An 18,726-nucleotide genomic window follows, 5' to 3' on the forward strand; every position below is an offset into this window, starting at 1 on the left:
TTGCTTGAATGTATCCTTTTAGGAATGCCTTTGGATCTAAATGATATTAAAGCCTACCTAGAGGTCCAGTCGTGTCAGAGTTCGATTTTCACGACAAGGAGTATACTTGTGAATCTACCAGGAGGTTCGTGTGTTAAGTAGATTTAGGGATTAAAGAGTAGCGCCCCTGTGTGTCCTCACCTGGTTAGCCAAACCTTTGTCCCTTTTGGCACTGCACACGATATAGACATTCCGACAAGTCCTTAGTGCAACACTAAATAACGCCCAACCCCCCCCCCCCGCCCCCAGCAGAGATCAGCGAGCGCCGAACGCCAGTCTGGGTATGGAGAGTTGGTGCGCGGCAGGACTTTGGTTCGAGTGAGTGAGTTGCTTAGAGAGAGTGAGGGAGTTGGCCACGAGATCAGCGAGCGCCGAACGCGATTGTTAAGTCTGCGAGTGAGTTGGCCAAGAGTTGGTTCAGAGCAGTTGCTTCTGGCAGTGAGCCAAGAGACGCGCTGGAGTGCACGCAGTTGGCAAGCAGGGTTGAGCTGGTTGGCGCATGAGCAGAAGAGGAGTTCGCAGCACGAGTTGGGCTGAGGTGTGGCCCGAGTGGAGTTCGCTTGCTTTTGACCTCGCTTGGAGCCGCTAGCCTGCGTTGGACGCGCGGTGCTTTTCCTGCTTTGGGGCCTCGTGTGCGAACAGAGTGGGCGCTGGCTCGGGCCTTCGCGTTGTTGTGGTGCTTGGAGCGAGACCTGGTGGTGCTCGGAGGGGGTCGCGTTGGACGGCAAACAACGCAAGACAACAGACGAGATAAGGCCGCATCCGTGATTACATTTTACACGACGAGACCATTATTTTCCTTTAATCCCCCCCCCCCCCCCCCCCCCCACCGTCTGTATTTGTTGAGTCTGGTGTGCGGGATCCCGAATACAGGATTTAGTTTATTTGATTGCTGTCGCGTTTCTTTGTATCGGGTCCGGAATAAATCTTTATTGTTGGACATTGAATTTGGTGTCCGTGTCGAGTTAATCTCCTGCAGGAACGGAGCTACAGTCGACGCGCTCCAGGTAAGCTTTGCCACAGCCTTCCATTTTCCTTCTCCGTCCCGTGCCCAACCCCCCCCCCCCCCTGACATTTCCAATCCCCCAATTTGATTTTCCAACCCATCCTTCATTCCCTGTATAAGTTTCATTAAGGCCTGGGTGTCTATGGAGGCCGTCCCTGTGGTGGGGGAAGTTCCGACGCTACCCTCTACCCCCTCTATTTCCGACTCACTCCTGAGACTTCCTGCATCTTCAATCCCTTCTTCCATACCGCTCACCTCCTCCTCCGTAAAGGAGGTCGCTTTCCCGCGTGGCTTTTCCAACCTGAATAAAATTAAATTTAATGACGCGCAGTCAGCGTCTCGTAGCCCAATCGACAATACAAATTTTCGTCTACGACTAAAAAAATTTCTTTCCAAATTCTCCACACTCCTTGACACCAAATTTTTTTTTTTAAGGGTTCAATCCCACTACTGTTGACCATTTGTCGCGCAACTCCAGTTAACACCAGAGTCGCGGATGGCCTAAACGGTCTTATTCGGAGGCACAACCCAAACACGGATTTTACTATGGCCGCGCGGGAGGGAGAAGGAAAATGGAAGGCTGCGGCAAAGCTTACCTGGAGCACGTCGACTGTAGCTCCGTTCCTGCAGGAGATTAACTCGACACGGACACCAAATTCAATGTACAACAATAAAGATTTATTCCGGACCCGATACAATGAAACACGACGGCAATCAAATAAACTAAATCCTACATTTGGGATCCTGCACACCAGACTCAACAAATAGACGGGGCGGGGTAGATTAAAGGAAAAGAATTGTCTCGTCGTGTAAAATGTAATCACGGATGTGGCCTTATCTCGTCTGTTGTCTTGCGTTGTTTGCCGTCCAACACGGCCCCGTTCGGCGTCCCACGCGGCCCCCTCTGAGCACCACCAGGTCTCGCTCCAAGCACCACAGCAACGCGAAGGCCCGAGCCAGCGCCCACTCCGTTCGCACACGAGGCCCCAAAGCAGGAAAAGCACCGTGCGTCCAACGCAGGCTAGCGGCTCCAAGCGAGGTCAAAAGCAAGCGAACTCCACTCGGGCTACACCTCAGCCCAACTCGGGCTAACACGTGCTGCGAACTCCTCTTCTGCTCACGTGCCAACCAGCTCAACCCTGCTTGCCAACTGCGTGCACTCCAGCGCGTCTCAAGACATCGCCCTCTCGCACCAACAACCGCGAACCAAATGCTGCGCAACTCACTCTGGACCTACTCTCTCACGTGCGAACCCCAACTGCCCGCCAAGTCACTCACTCCACTACAGTCCCGCCGCGCCATGTATCAATCCGCGGCAGTGACGTCAGCCTTGGCGCGCCACCCAATCAGTGGCCTCCACCGACTCATTGGCTCGCTCAGGCCCCTTCCTACCGCGCCACCCCAACACTCGTTCTCTGTTGCTTGGTCATAGCGCGTGGTACTCAAGGTGGATAGGCCTGTCGGAGGTGTAAATGGCGGCGGCCATGCGGCGGTGTCCTGGCCTGGTTTCCTTCCGAAGTCATGTCAGGGGAGGGCGTTATTTAGTGTTGCACTAAGGACTTGTCGGAATGTCTATGTGATGTGCAGTGCCAAAAGGGACAAAGGTTTGGCTCACCAGATGAGGACATCGTGTTTTTTGGGCCTGTTTTTATGGACGTGTTTTTGGGTTTTTTTAAAGTAAATTTTCATTTACGGATGCTTCTTCTTTTTCTCATTTACGGACATTATTGTCATGTATATTTCACAGTTCACAGTTATAGAAATGACAATTTTCAAATGCTAGAAAGCAATTGAGGCTTTTATTTCACAGTTTACAGTAATATAAATTACAATTTTCAAATGTTACATATCAATTGAGGTTTTTATTTCACAGTTTACAGTGTTGTAGAAATTACAATTTTCAAATGTTAGATATCAAGCGAGGGTTTTTTTTCTTGCTTTTTAAAAAATGTATGCATTTACGGTTTTTTATGTAAATTTTAATTTACAGACGCTTTCCGAGGGTTCTGTGATTCTTCTCGGTGTGCCGGTTTTGATGTCCGTCGGCATGCCAAATTTCAACTTTATACGAAACCTGGAAGTGGAAGGTACCGAACATCAATTATCAATCCGTCAGTGAATGAATGAGTCCGTGGTTAGAACGAGCTTTATACATTAGATGCATTAGTGAGGTACCCATGCTACGCATGGGTGGGAGGGCAGAAGCAAACAGACAATGCAGAAACGACGAATGCTAAAGCATGAAACCAATAAATTCCACATTACTGCAGCACCTTCAGTCGCACGTCAGACATGGACAGCAAGTTCGTGAAGGACTTCCATGACAAACGTACCTGTTGGCAAACAAACGGCTACGTTTGTTCCATACCCAGTCAATGGCAAAACTGCATATGGCGATCCGCAAATTCAGGTTTAGAAAGTAGAAACCATCACGGCATTCCATCATTCACTTGAACTCAATATCTTTTTTCATTCCAAACAGCATAAAGTTTGCAGTTGTATCACAAATGTTCAATCACAAATGAAATAACATAAATGTAAAAAAAAACTTTTAACAACATTCGTGACAAACAAATATTTAAATCCTGATATGAAGTTCCGTACGGTCGGGTGAACACAATGACGAATTCAAAATCGTAATTGTATTCACTCAATTCCAATCATCAATTGATACTTTAACAAAACGATTAACACGATTAACGTTTAACGATTTGACATTACCATTGAATGACGGTTGTATTTGGATATTATTAAATCTGCGCATTCACGGCAGGTTCATAATCGTCATCAAAATCTAAACAGTATTTGTAGAATTTCAATAAAAGCCACATCACTGTTCATATCGGTAAATATTATTCCATCGTTTGGAAAAACTGGAAAATTGGAAAACTTTGAAAAATTGGAAAAACTGGAAAAACAGTACAGCCTATTTTACTCCCAGGGGTCCCAGGAATACCCACCCAAAATATCGTTGCGATCGGTTCAGCCGTTTTTGCGGTACCTTCGAACGGACAGACGGACATTTCGTGAATTTTAGTAAGATTACCATATAAATCATCATCTTGTCTACGGAAGTAAAGGTAGTCCTGTAGATCCTCCTGCACTTCGTGGTGCAGGATGGAGTGCTCATGATTGTTTGACGGTCAGTGAAATGAGAAACGCTCATCCCACCAAAACTCGTCTGGACGCTGTTTGAAAGCTTCAACAGACTGAGCATCCTCAACATTCCGAGGAAGACTGTTCCAGTGTTTGAGTACGGGAGGGAGGCCAACATCTCGAATAAAGTTGAGAAATCCGATGAAAAGTCCTCCCCATTTTAGGACACGTGCAGGGACCCTAATCGCTGCACAGAAAATTTGGTGGGTGGCCCCAAAACTGTGTAAGTGGTACTGTGTAAAATCATCAATGTACCTTTTAGTTTTAAACACTAATCCGACCAATTCAGTCGAACGTCACACATGGACAGCCACTTCGTGAATGACAACAAAAAAATGGTGAATTCCAAACAAAGCACCAATATATTCCACATTGCTGCGATACCTTCATTCGATCGTCAGGCATGGACAGCCGGTTCGTGAAGGACTTGAGCAAAAACACTTACTGCAAGTCTGTGTTGACGTTCATCAGCTGTCTCGTTTTCGCGTCTGAATCTATGGTACTCCGCATCCTGTGCAAGTCTGTGCTGACGTGCAACAGCCGTTTCCTGCTCCCGTCTGAATCTTTGGTGCTCCGCAAGCCGTGCGAGCCTGTGCTGACGTTCAGCAGCGGTTTCGTTCTCCCGTTTGAATCTTTGGTACTCCGCATTCCGTGCGAGCCTGTATTGACGCTCAGCAGTCGACTCGTTCTCCCGCCTGAGTCTATGGTGCTCAGCATTCTGTGCGAGCCTGTATTGACGCCCAGCAGCCGTTTCGTTCTCCCGCGTCATTCTTTTTCTTGCTGCATCCCGTGCGAGTCTTCGATGACGTTGTTCTTCTTCAGCTGTTTCGTTCGCTTCCCTCACCACTTCTCCGTTCATTTTGGAAACGAGTTTCAAACACGACGCGTAAATGACGACAAGGAAGAAGTAAGTGACGCCACGCACGCCAAGCTCCGCCCATCTCCTGACGGATTGGGCAGAGTACCTATGAATCCGCCCCTCTCCTCACGGATTGGGCAGAATACTTAAGCATTGCAACTTTTTGTATTGTGACTACGTCAAAAGAATGAAACTTATTGTAACGACTGTCCAAATAATACAGTTCAAATATAAAAGTCCCTGGGAAAAAGTCTTCTGGGCGGTGTATTGCTCTCTAGCAAGCATTCCATTTCAAACGGTTCAGAAGGAACGGCTGGCTTGGCAAGCTGCTTGGTAATAGCACACACTGCATGATTGATACTAACGACAGCATCGGGGACATCCGGCTTAACGTCCATTCGAAGGACGGAACACACTGTCGAGTCAGCCTGCCCGTGAAACACCGGAATGGCAGCTTATAGCTGCGTCGGGATTCGAACCTAGTAGGCGAAGCAGCCAAGACAAAGACGAAGAGACACTTCAGAAGTTACGGATAAAGTTTTTTCTCTGCAATTGAACGAAACAGAAAAAAAAGGAATTCCGAAAGAACAACGAAGGAATAAAAGAGCTGCATTTAAATGGCAATGACTCACAGGAGAAGGAGTAATTTTTTCCGAACTCCATTTATTTTCACAACTCGTGGGCCTGTTGGTCCATTGGACTTAATATTCATTGGTCTTCACGCCTTGCAGCATACCTGCCTGCTGTACCGATATTATGCATTAGCTTACCTTTCACAAAACACATGTGCTTGGGCCAGGGCGGGGATTATACGTTCGTTATTAGTCCCCTACCGGTGTACACCGGAGGGGACTATAGGTTTGCACGCCGTCCCTCCATCCGTCCGTCCGTCCGTCCGTCAGTCCGTCCGTCACGCAAAGAACAGTTTTCCGGACTTTTTTTCTAAACGCTTAATGCTAATTATTTCAAACTTGGCACATCGTTTCCTCATGATGAGTTACAGATCAAGTTCGAACTTCATGACGTTTCGATCATTTTTGACAAAGTTATGGCACTTTGAACTTTGGGAATTCTGATAATTCTGATGATCCTTAACTCAGTGCCATTTTAAGTTTTCATTTCCATTGAAAAAGATTTTCTCCGCAATAATAGGACCGATTGAGATCAAATTTTCACCATAGGAGGAACTCGGTCTGTAGAATATTATAATGGTAATTATGACGTCACAGGTCACGTGGTTCGGGCGCCATATTGTTTTTCGTGAAAACACGAAAACCCCTTTTTCTCTGCAACGGCTGAACAGATCGAGGCCAAACTTTGCAGGCACAATCGCATATCCATGACGAACAAAAAAGTCACCGAGCATGACGTCATGTGTCACATGGTTTCAGAGTTATGACGTTTTTAAGCATGAACCTTTAAAACCGAGCCCCTCCCTCATTTTGATCCAATCGAGGGGAAACTTCACAGATCTGTTCAGCATGTCAGTCTACTAAAATGGCCTTTTGGAATTTGCGATAGCTCACGTGGTTTGGCAGATATCGTTAATTAAACGAAAATATTTTTTTAAATGGATATCTCTTGAATCGCTAGTATCTCAGACCGTGAGTTGGTAATTATATAATTCACACAGTCCAAGAGGTGTTGCCTGGTGTTGGCTTAGCGGTCAGGGTGCCGGCTTGGGATCCTAGGATCCTGGGTTCGAATCCCGGTCAATCGCTGAATTAACGCCAGAGGGGTTGACTCAGTCTGTCATCCTTCCGAGGTCGGCAAATTGAGTACCAGCTTGCTGGGATGAATGATCCCGGTGTGTACCCCGGTTTAGAATAGGTACACCATATCCCTGCGCATCGTAAGAGCGTGACCAAGGGTTGGCGTCAGGAAGGGCATCCGGCCATAAAAACATTGCCTCAAACAGGGAACCATGATTGTCATGGGGCCCGCAAGGCCAACCCCCGCTCTAGCAGGGAAAATGGCCTTAAAACAATCATTCATTCATTTTTATACACAGTGCAATACGTGCAGGCCGCTCCACGGAGCTACCTTGCGAGATTATCAACGAGGCGAGGCGTGACACACGTGTCTCAGCATACCTCAGATCAAGTTCGAAAACCAGCATCAACCGTGCATAAATTTGCATATTCGATCATTTTTGACAAAGTTATGGCACTTTGAACTTTGGTAGGGGACATGTATTGCAGCGCAATACTCAGAATGCTTGTTATCACTGGCGTGACACGGCACGCTCCGCACACCTCACCACATGTCATTTCAGAGGGGTAGGCATCTTTGACCATTTCTGTGTCTTTTGGGTTTCGTGGTGTTTTGGATCTTCAGGGCCATTTGGGTCTTCAGGGTCTTTTGGATCCTCTGGGCCAATGGTTCTCAAACTTTTTTGGACTAACGCCCCCTTCTGCCCTCCTGGACCGGCCCAATGCCCCCCTTGTCCTATCGTTCGTGGTCGGACACCCAGAATTTATGTTGATAGGAAGCAAAAATAACAGAAGCCAAATATTTTCTGAATAATATTTTACTTTACTTTTTATTTTATTTTGCACGACCTACAATGTTTCAGCAGAACAGGCCCAGGTGAGGCAAACTGGGAATCTGTTATCACAGGCCCAAATACCGTTAGTGTGAAAGGTGGGCCTGGTGACTCGCTGCGAGATTACGAACGTCTGGCTCCATCTCAGTGAGGTAGAGACGCAGATCGCCCCTCTTGGTAATGTCAAGGCGGTTTCGATACTTGGTCAGCAGCACCATCATGGTGCTGAACACTCTTTCAACGAGGTATGATGTGGGGAACGCCATCAGCAGCAGTTCTGCCTCTGTCCACATTGCGGGGTATTCGCCCCGCTCCAGAATTTGCCGTATTCGTGCTGCGAGAATCTTGCCTTCGCCTCATCATCATTGTGGAGGTTGATAATTTCGTCCTGTAATTCGCGCTTCACATCTTGAATGTCACATTTGAATGGGTTGATCACCCATGCTGGTACCGACAGTTCTCGCACGTCTCTGAAACACTGCTCCATATCTCCACAAATTTTCTCAAGATGATTGCAATAAACGAGCAGCTCTTCATCAGAAACAGCAGTTTCCTTTGCCAACTGGGGAAAGTGGTACATATCTCTGCGGCCGAGGGTTTCCCTGTGCAGAGTCGCCTTGGTTACAACGCGCCGATCACTTTCTTTGCTTTAATCAGCGTCATATGGTCACCCTGGAGTTGTTTGTTGACATCATTCAGTATACTGAATATGTCCGTGAGGTAAGCCACATCATGCTCAATCGCATTCACTTTCTCCGATAGCTCCGTATCAATTTCCGACAGAAACTCGACCACTGTTGAGAAGAGGGCATGGAAACAGGTCAAACAAGCGCCTTTGGACAACCATCGAACTTCGGTATGCAACAGGAGCCGCTCGAATGCCTCATCGTTCTCCTGGCAAAGCTGACGAAACAGCCGATCATGCAGAGATGACACCTTGATTTTATTCACTGCTTTGATTACTGTTTGGAGTGATGTATGAAGTCTGGTGCTGAGAGCTTTTGCTACAAGATGCTGGCTTTGAACATCGTCGTTACCGTGGATCGCTTCTCAAATTTCTCTTTCAGCGATTGGAAATAGCTGACCTCTGCGCGAGCCTTATCACTGTGTTTTTTACTCAGGTGCTCGCTCAGTCGAGATGGTTTCATTGCTTCATTGGACAGCGTGATACCACACAACAAACACATCGGTAACTGCTTGTTCGTCGGAGATGGAATGAATCCATACTTGATGTATTCAACGGAATACTGACACTTTTTCTTTGAGGCAGACATCTTGAAGCCGACCGGACGTGAAGCGTTTTTGAATAACGAAATCAACACGCCAAAATGTCGAAAGACGAACACCAGCGCTAACACTGACTGTTCATACCTTGCCCAATGTCTGTGCTGGCCAGGCCGGGCTGTAAAGTTGAACCAGGCACGTTGAATAGTCCAGCACGAATGGAGTGTATTATATCCCGCATAAAAAGATTCTTGCAAGCCGATTGGTTGAAATGGCACCACGTGACAAAAATTAGTGTTGTACTATTGGCCGCGTTGGCGGCCAATAGTATTTCGCTGGTGTCATACACTATCATGTTTGTTGCGTGAGCATGTATGGACAAGAAAATACCTACATGACATCAGCGAACATGTGATCATAAAAACCATGCAAAGGTTGAAAGAATGTGGTCGTTCATTGGATGGCCAATTTGCTGAATGGCGCCGGGTAACCTATTCAGACTGCAGGAAGCTCAATGAGCGCTCCAAATCGCGCTGCTCCTCTAAATCGCCAGTGCCCCCCAAATCATTGCCAGCGCCCCCCTACTGCCCGTGGACTCTCGAGCACCCCCCTGAAAGTTCCAAGCGCCCACTGGCGGGCGGTAGGGACCACTTTGAGAACCTATACTCTGGGCCTTTAAGGGTATTTTGGGTATTTGAGGTGTTTTGAGTCTTCAGGGTCTTTGGTGTCTTCAGAGGCTTTTGGGTCTTCAGGGGCTTTTGGGTCTTAAGGTTCTTTTGGTTCTTCTTGGTCTTTAAGGGTATTTGGGTATTTGGGGTCTTTTTGGTCTTCGGGGTCTTTTTGGTCTTCGGGGTGTTTTGGGTCTTCAGGGTCTTTGGGGTGTTTTGGGTCTTCGGGTATTCAGGGTCTTTGTGTATTCAGGGTCTTTGGGTATTCAAGGTCTTTTTGAGCCTCAGGGCCTTGAAAGGTATTTTGGGTCTTTGGGGGTCTTCAGGGTATTGGTGGTCTGAAGGGTCTTGGGGGAATTAAAGGGTCATCAAAGGTCTGAGGGGTCTCAGCAGTCTTAACGCAATTAAGAGGGTTAATTAAGAGGGTGGTAATTTTATTTGAAGAAGAAGAAGACCTTTTCGTCGCATATAAACACACATACATACATAGCGAACCATATACGTTTGCTCTATTATAATAAGATAAACATACATAACCATATACGTTTGCTCTATTATAATAAGATAAACATACATAACCATATACGTTTGCTCTATTATAATAAGATAAACATACATAACCATATACGTTTGCTCTATTATACTAAGATAAACATACATAACCATATACGTTTGCTCTATTGTAATAAGATAAACATACATAACCATATACGTTTGCAAAGGTCTGAGGGGTCTCAGCAGTCTTAACGCAATTAAGAGGGTTAATTAAGAGGGTGGTAATTTTATTTGAAGAAGAAGAAGACCTTTTCGTCGCATATAAACACACATACATACATAGCGAACCATATACGTTTGCTCTATTATAATAAGATAAACATACATAACCATACACGTTTGCTCTATTATAATAAGATAAACATACATAACCATATACGTTTGCTCTATTATAATAAGATAAACATACATAACCATTTACGTTTGCTCTATTGTAATAAGATAAACATACATAACCATATACGTTTGCTCTATTATAATAAGATAAACATACATAACCATATACGTTTGCTCTATTATAATAAGATAAACAAACATAACCATATATGTTTGCTCCATTATAATAAGACTAGTGCGTGACCGAACGTGCGTGGGCGTACGTGCAAAAAAATGTCGTTTGTGTTTGGTAAAGAAATGGCCATAACTTGGTTACCATTTGTCTGATTAATTTCAAACCTTAAGTCTCGCACAGTGTACGTCCTGATGGCGCAGGGAATCCCTTACTTGCCGGTCTTCTCGCTGGTGAGGGATTTCTTCTGCACGACGCCGTGCCTCGCGTTCAGTGTTTTCTGCCAAGCGAGCAACTCGTTCTTCATCTGTTTCGTCTGCACGACGCCGTGCCTCGCATTCAGTGTTGTCTGCCAAGCGAGCAGCTCGTTCTTCATCCGTTTCGTCTGCACGACGCCGTGCCTCACGTTCAGTGTTGTCTGCCAAGCGAGCAGCTCGTTCTTCATCCGTTTCTTCTGCACGACGCCTTGCCTCGCGTTCAGTGTTTTCTGCCAAGCGAGCAGCTCGTTCTTCATCTGTTTCGTCTGCACGACGCCATGCCTCGCATTCAGTGTTGTCTGCCAAGCGAGCAGCTCGTTCTTCATCCGTTTCGTCTGCACGACGCCGTGCCTCACGTTCAGTGTTGTCTGCCAAGCGAGCAGCTCGTTCTTCATCCGTTTCTTCTGCACGATGCCTTGCCTCGCGTTCAGTGTTTTCTGCCAAGCGAGCAGCTCGTTCTTCATCCGTTTCGTCTGCACGACGCCGTGCCTCGCATTCAGTGTTGTCTGCCAAGCGAGCAGCTCGTTCTTCATCCGTTTCTTCTGCACGACGCCTTGCCTCGCGTTCAGTGTTGTCTGCCAAGCGAGCAGCTCGTTCTTCATCCGTTTCGTCTGCACGACGCCGTGCCTCGCGTTCAGTGTTGTCTGCCAAGCGAGCAGCTCATTCTTCATCCGTTTCTTCTGCACGACGCCTTGCCTCGCGTTCAGTGTTGTCTGCCAAGCGAGCAGCTCGTTCTTCATCCGTTTCTTCTGCACGACGCCTTGCCTCGCGTTCAGTGTTGTCTGCCAGGCGAGCAGCTCGTTCATCCGTTTCGTCTGCACGACGCCGTGCCTCGCGTTCAGTGTTTGCTGCCAAGCGAGCAGCTCGTTCTTCATCTGTTTCAGCTGCACGACGCCTCGTCACGCGCGTAGCGTCGCGTGTCAGGCGAGCAGCTCGTGCTTCGTCAGATTCCATAGCGCGAGCACGACGCGGTTTCCTTCCTTCGCTCTCGTAAACGACGAATGGATTGGGGGATTGTGTTTAACTCCAATCAATCTATAATATAGACAGTAAGTATATAGACAGTAAGTATAAGCTAGATACGACAGTATAGATAGATAAGAAAGTAAGATAATAGTAAGATACAATCGAGACAGTAAGTCGTCGCTATCCGTAAGTCCTCACTGTCCGGAAGGTCGCATATCGCAGTTACGATTAATCGCAAATTAGTTTTATTGGCCAATTATTCTATTAGCGCCAACATATTTTGCCTTTTTGCTATTCCATCGCAAGGAGAAGCACAAAGAGAAGAGAAGAGAAGAGAAGAAAGAAAAATAAAACAAAAACCTTTCAAACCCCGAGGCAGAAACAACAAACACACAGGCGGTTCCTTCGCTCTAGCGTGACCGTACGTGAAAAAAAAGAAAGAAAAAAAAACTTTCACCGTTGCTTCGGTCTTCGCTCTACCTTGAAAAGGCACATCCTCAGGTCCCCAGCAATATAGCTGGCAAGTTTCGATTAGATCAGACCAGTGGTTGTCGAGAAACAGCGGTCACAGACATACACACACACGCATTGTGTTTACAATTACTGGAATTATAGAGAGATAACAATAGGCCCCCTTCAAAATCCCCAATCTCTCTCTCCAAAACCGACACTGGACACCTGCAGTCGAGGTTGCGTTCTGCCGATGATCTCCCCTGCTCGTTTTGTGGCCGCGTGCCGCGGCGCAGAACGCCATTACGCACGTGGTCCAAGTTGGTGAAGAAGGGGGGAGGGGTGACCACAAGGCGGCGCCCTATGTATGTGTTTGCTAAATAAATGGCCATGACTTGGCAACCACTTGTCCGATTAATATGAAGCCTTGAAAAGGCACATCCTCAGGTCCCCAGCAATATAGCTGGCAAGTTTCGATTAGATCAGACCAGTGGTTGTCGAGAAACAACGGTCACAGACACACAGACACACAGAGATTACTGGAATTATAGAGAGATAAACATACATAACCATATACGTTTGCTCTATTATAATAAGATTGCCAAATTATACAATTATTACCCTTGCCAGAGGAGAGGGCATTGCATTGGAGTCCGTTTGGCTGTTTGTTTGTCGCATAGAATAAAGATGATTTTCTCTGCAACCGTTCGTCCGATTAGCAGGAAATTTTCACCGCAGGTGCAACTCCACCTGTAGAATTGTTCAATGATAACTATGACGTCATAGGTCACGTCGTACGGACAACATCTTGGAAAAACCGTTTAACCGTTTAACATAATAATAAGACTTTAAACAAACCAAAAAAAAATACCTATTTTGGGGGGCAATCACCCCCTCCCTCAACCCCATATACCTCCTAAGACACCAATTTTTCTAATGCCTTGAACAAACATTGGTACATCATGGGTGATTAATGTTGTGGTGAAGTTTCATCAAAATTGTGTGTAGTTTCTGACAAGAAAGCAAATACCTATTTTGGGGGGCAACCCCCCCCCCCCCCCATAGACCCGAAAAGGGGCAGATTTTTAATGCCATGAACAGTGCATTAATGCATTTCATACAGCATGGGTGGTGAAGGTTGTGTTCAAGTTTCTTCAAAATTGTGTGTGTAGTTTCTGACAAGAAAGCAAATTAAAGCTCTCTCAAAAAAAATCTCTCTGTGCTCTGTCCCCCAAATATTCCTACAGGTCGCACAAGATCTGCCAGCAACCCTCTTATGGTAAAACTGCCAAAATCTAGGCTCTCTGCTCACCTTCACTCTTTCATTCCCCTTTTCTCCCACCTCTGGAACAAACTCCCTCACTCTCTTCAATCCCACTCTTCCTCCAGGTCTTTAAAACAGCTGTTCACCACCATCTGATATCTTCCCCCATTCAAAACCTTGATCTTTTCTACCCCCGCTAATTCACCCCAGATCCACTTTTTTGAAATTCCAACTTCTTTCCTGGAAGTCCTTGCAGTGTCCATATGTTTTATACCTCTCCAACCTCCCCCCAAGCCCTCTCCCTCCCACAGATCTCTCGATGGCCCTGCTCTCAAATGTTGTGTTTGTGTCCTTCCCCTTCTCTCCCCATCTTGTCTACCGCTCCCCTTATTTTGTGTTTTATGTGTCGGTTTGACTTTTTGTGTGATTAATGTTCGCTCTTTCACGAGCCTCGATCTTGTACACAAAAACCCCCCCAAAAAACAACCTATTTTGGTGGGGGGTCAAACCTTGACCCACTTTGACCCCCCACCCCCCGTAAACCCCCTTAGACTTTGATTTTCTTTGTGCCGTGAACAAACTTCGGCACATCACGTGTGATGAAGGTTGTGGTCAAGTTTCATCGGAATAGTTTGTGTAGTTTCAGAGGAAAAAGCAAATTCCTATTTTGGGGGGTCAAACCTGGATCCACTTTGACCCCGGCAAAACTCCTCAGACCCCGATTTTTTTTTTAATGCTGTGAACAAACTTTAATCACAACACAGGAAATGTCATTTGTACCAAATTTGGTCGCAATCCCATCAGCGGTTTTGGAGAAGAAGGTGCAAGTGTTTACGGATTTGACCCAGGTGAGCTAACCAGTGTCTCAATGCAATCTCTTCACTTCCATGGTAACAAACACCTTAGAGACTTACAGTACTTCGAAAATATTTAATACGTACATTACTTATTTGCTGAATGGAATCCCCACCGAGGTCATACTATCCTCTTCAACTAAAGTATCAAACAAGCCAGGCTACGCCGCTGTTGGACTTTCGGTCTTGTTTATGAAAGACACCACCACTGGAGGTGAGGAGGATGACGCAATCAAACGTCACTCGGTAGAGAGCATACCTCCGCCAGGCTGAACACTTTACGGTTTGTATCCACTGATAGGCCGGATCTGGATTCGGACCTGAGCCAAAATATAATCGGCTTGTTCTTCTCACCGAACCAACATGTCCACCTGGTTTTGTCATAACTCGTCCTAACATAACTCTTAACACTTTAAGACGAGATGTGGGGTTGGAGAGGCATGGGCAGGGACTGGAGGGATGGGCGGGGACTAGAGATAGATGGGCGGGGACGAGAGATAGATGGGCGGGGACTAGAGATAGATGGGTGGGGACTGGAGATAGATGGGCGGGGGCTGGAGATAGATGGGCGGGGGCTGGAGATAGATGGGCGGGGGCTGGAGATAGATGGGCGGGGGCTGGAGATAGATGGGCGGGGGCTGGAGATAGATGGGCGGGGGCTGGAGGTGTGGGCGGGGACTAGAGATAGATGGGCGGGGACTAGAGATAGATGGGCGGAGGCTGGAGAGGCGTGAGCAGGGACTGGAGAGGGATGGGCAGGGACTAGAGATAGATGGGCGGGGACTAGAGGCATGGGCGGGGACTGGAGAAGGATGGGTGGGGGCTGGAGAGGCGTGGGCGGGGACTAGAGATAGATGGGCGGGGACTAGAGATAGATGGGCGGGGACTAGAGATAGATGGGCGGGGACTAGAGATAGATGGGCGGGGACTAGAGATAGATGGGCGGGGACTAGAGATAGATGGGCGGGGACTAGAGATAGATGGGCAGGGACTAGAGATAGATGGGCGGGGGCTGGAGAGGCACGTGCAGGGGATGGAGAGGTGTGGGCGGGGACTAGAGATAGATGGGCGGGGACTAGAGATAGATGGGCGGAGGCTGGAGAGGCGTGAGCAATAACTGGAGAGGGATGGGCGGGGACTAGAGATAGATGGGCGGGGACTAGAGGCATGGGTGGGGACTAGAGGCATGGGCGGGGACTAGAGGCATGGGCGGGGACTGGAGAAGGATGGGTGGGGGCTGGAGAGGCGTGGGCGGGGACTAGAGATAGATGGGCGGGGACTAGAGATAGATGGGCGGGGACTAGAGATAGATGGGCGGGGACTAGAGATAGATGGGCGGGGACTAGAGGCATGGGCAGGGACTGGAGAGGGATGGGCGGAGGCTGGAGAGGCGTAGACTGGAGTCGTGGGTGGGGGTTGGACAGGCAGGGGTGGGGGGAGTGTTGGAGCGTGGGCGGGGCGTGGGCTGGAGCGGGGGCGGGGTTCACGCATATCTGATAGAAAACGTCCAAAATTATGGATTGATTACCAAAGGGTGGCGATAATGGCCGACACCAAAGAAATAGGAATGCACATTACTTACCCTCAGCTTCTCACGCTTGTCCACAGCTGTTCCGTCGTTTCTCTTCTTCTCCATCAGGTTAGAATTACCTTCAATCCTCGTGGGGATCGCATTGGCTTTTAATCGCTTCAGTTTACTCATCCCAAACTGGGAATACTGGGAATACGAGTCATCTTCAAAATGGGCGCTGCAAATGACGCTCGAAACAGTTGGGCCTTGCCACTTTGCCCTGGTCAGTTTTACCTTTGCAATCCATATTTTCCTTACAGCTGCATCTTGTGGGAAGCCATGCATACTCACACCATTTTTGTACGTATTGCTACAACCAGCAACAATACATCTAGGTGGCATTGCCAGTACTTTTTTTTTTTCAGAGTTCAGAGCTTGTTGGCCGCACGGAAGCAAGTCCCGCAGCAAAAGTATCCTCAAGACACACGTGGTGGGTCACGTGATATGACGTAATCAAATCACCAGTTTTTTGGGGGCGGAGCTAAGCGAGTGTTTCATCAAATCACCGGTTTTTTGGGGGCGGAGCTAAGCGAGTGTTTCATCAAATCACCGGTTTTTTGGGGGCACAACTTTTTGGGAGTTTTTTGGGGGGTTTTTGGGGGCCAGTGTAAAACGACACCATAAAACATGAAAATCTTCCTTGCAATATATTTATGCAAGAAAAGAACGAGTAAGCATGTGAAGCAATATGTATTCATTAAACGAAACATGATTTTCTGATTCTGTAGACATTTTAGCAAACATCAAATTGTCCTTGCCGTACATACACCAAAACCTGTTCACTAAATTAATCCATAACTTCTTGAGATATCCTGCCTCCAGACAAATAAACAGACGTGGAATCATAACCTCCGTCACCATCAGTGGCCGGGGTCGAAATGGTAAAATTGGCCAATTTGACTCGTATGCCGAAAATACGACATCTCGATCTCTCAAGTGGTTCTCGGAAATAATACAAACTGAAATCGAGATATTAAACGTGGATTGATCATGTTTAATTGTTGCCCTCGCCAGAAGAGAGGGTATTGCATTTGGGTCCATTTGTTACTTGTGAACATCGAAGATTTTTCAAGAATATTGGTTGGTCTTGTACGTTATTATCTGTCAATCGTCTACAGGTCACAATTTCGAACCGATCTTCACGAAACTTCACCACATGGTAGAGTTGGTCACATGGAAGAAGCCGATAGATTTGAGGTCAAAGGTCATCTTGGTCAAATTTCTAAAAGTCATTTTTCATGCGATTGACTTGAAAATTGAACAACTTTTGCATATTGAGAAACCAACTATTTTTGAGGTCAAAAGTCAATTCAGGGTCAAACTTCCAAAATCATCAATTTTCATGTGAAAAATCCATTTTCAGCCGATTGACTTGACATTAAAACAACTTTTGCATATTGAGACACTGAATTCGGAAACCAACTATTTTTAAGGTCAAAGGTCAACTCGGTCAAACTACCAATATTAATTTTCATCTGAAAAATCATCAGTTTTAATCCGATTGACCTGAGCTTTGATTAAGATCGTCAATTTTAATCACAATGAAATGGACAATTTGATCCATCCATGGCAAATTTTTATTTTTGAGACAGATGGAATTTGAAAATATCGTGCTTTGCATGACGTCATCTTGTTACCTGAAATTTAAAAAAAAATTTTTTTTTGCAAGTATGTTGTGCACTCCAAAACACACAAAAAGTGTGTTCGTCTGTCCGCTCACTTATACTTGCCTACAGCTCACAATTTTAAACCGATATTCATGAAACTTCACCAAATGGGAGAGTTCGTGGTCGGACAAAATCCTATATATTCTGAAGGTCAAAAGGTCAACATAGGTCAAAGGTCAGCAACTTTTAAAATTTTTTATAAAATCCTCAATTTTAATGTGATAGACTTGAAATTTGAATAGGATTTTCATTTCAGTTAACTGAATTCAATCACCAACTATTTTTGAGATCAGCATAGGTCATAACGTCAACATATGCCAAATTTCTAAAATTGTCAATTTTCATCCGATTAACTTGAAATTTGAATGGGATTTACATATCAGCTAACTGAATTCAACCACCAACTATTTTTAAAATCAACATGGGCCAAAAGGTCAACATAGGCCAAATTTCTAAAATTGTCAATTTTCATCCGATTAACTTTAACTTTGAAGACGATTTGCACAGCAGGTCACTGAATTCTACCGCAAATTATTTTTGAGGTCAAAAGGATGCTCTACTGAGTGCCATTCTACTTTGTTTTGTTGTGCCAAGTGTCACACTACAAGTGATTTTTCATTTACTTGTTTGTCTGTCTGTCTATCCACACAGAATAAGTATGATTTTCTCTGCAACCCTTGGTCCGATTGACACGAAATTTTCACAATTGGAGCGCCTCCACCTGCATATATTTTTAAAATAATTATGACGTAATAATGTCATGTGGTATTGGCGCCATCTTGGAAAAACGAAAAACTTTACACTTCCATATCTCTCAAACCACTCCATGGAAAATAAAATTGAAACATGTCTCATTGTCAAGTACTCCCATAGGGGAACAACATATATTCATGATGACATCATCGGCTTTATTAGTAGAATGCTTGATCCTATCAGTTTGAAATTTCTTGAGTGTGATGCACACAAACATTGCATGTGACAATTAAATTATCGTTCCCGTAGTTTGGCAGCCATATTGGATTGAACATAAATCTACATCGTCAATAAACCACCCAAACACATCAGCTAACTAGAACGGCACTCAGTAGAGAGCATACCTCCGCCTGGTTGGCCATGTCACTCAATGGTTGGCCAAAAT

The 18,726-nt window shown here is 46.1% G+C and overlaps 1 protein-coding gene across 17 annotated transcripts in view; it reads right to left on the reverse strand.

The window, feature by feature from the left end:
- LOC137416224 (uncharacterized) overlaps positions 1 to 18,726 on the reverse strand; it is a 178,136-nt gene that overhangs the window by 41,454 nt on the left and 117,956 nt on the right. For 8 of the 17 annotated variants that reach the window (XM_078770042.1, XM_078770039.1, XM_078770041.1 and 5 more), the window contains exon 5: positions 3,319 to 3,378. The exons of 5 other annotated variants lie outside the window; for them this stretch is intronic. In XM_078770042.1, the coding sequence (XP_078626168.1) occupies positions 3,319 to 3,378 (60 nt within the window). Of the gene's footprint in view, positions 1 to 3,318; positions 3,379 to 4,646; positions 7,409 to 18,726 lie in introns of those variants that run through there. 4 more of the 17 variants (XM_078770049.1, XM_078770050.1, XM_068101754.2 and 1 more) reach the window with 2 other exon arrangements.

Source organism: Myxine glutinosa, chromosome 1, assembly GCF_964187855.1.
Source record: "Myxine glutinosa chromosome 1, kmMyxGlut1.1, whole genome shotgun sequence".
Taxonomy (NCBI): Eukaryota; Metazoa; Chordata; class Myxini; order Myxiniformes; family Myxinidae; genus Myxine; species Myxine glutinosa.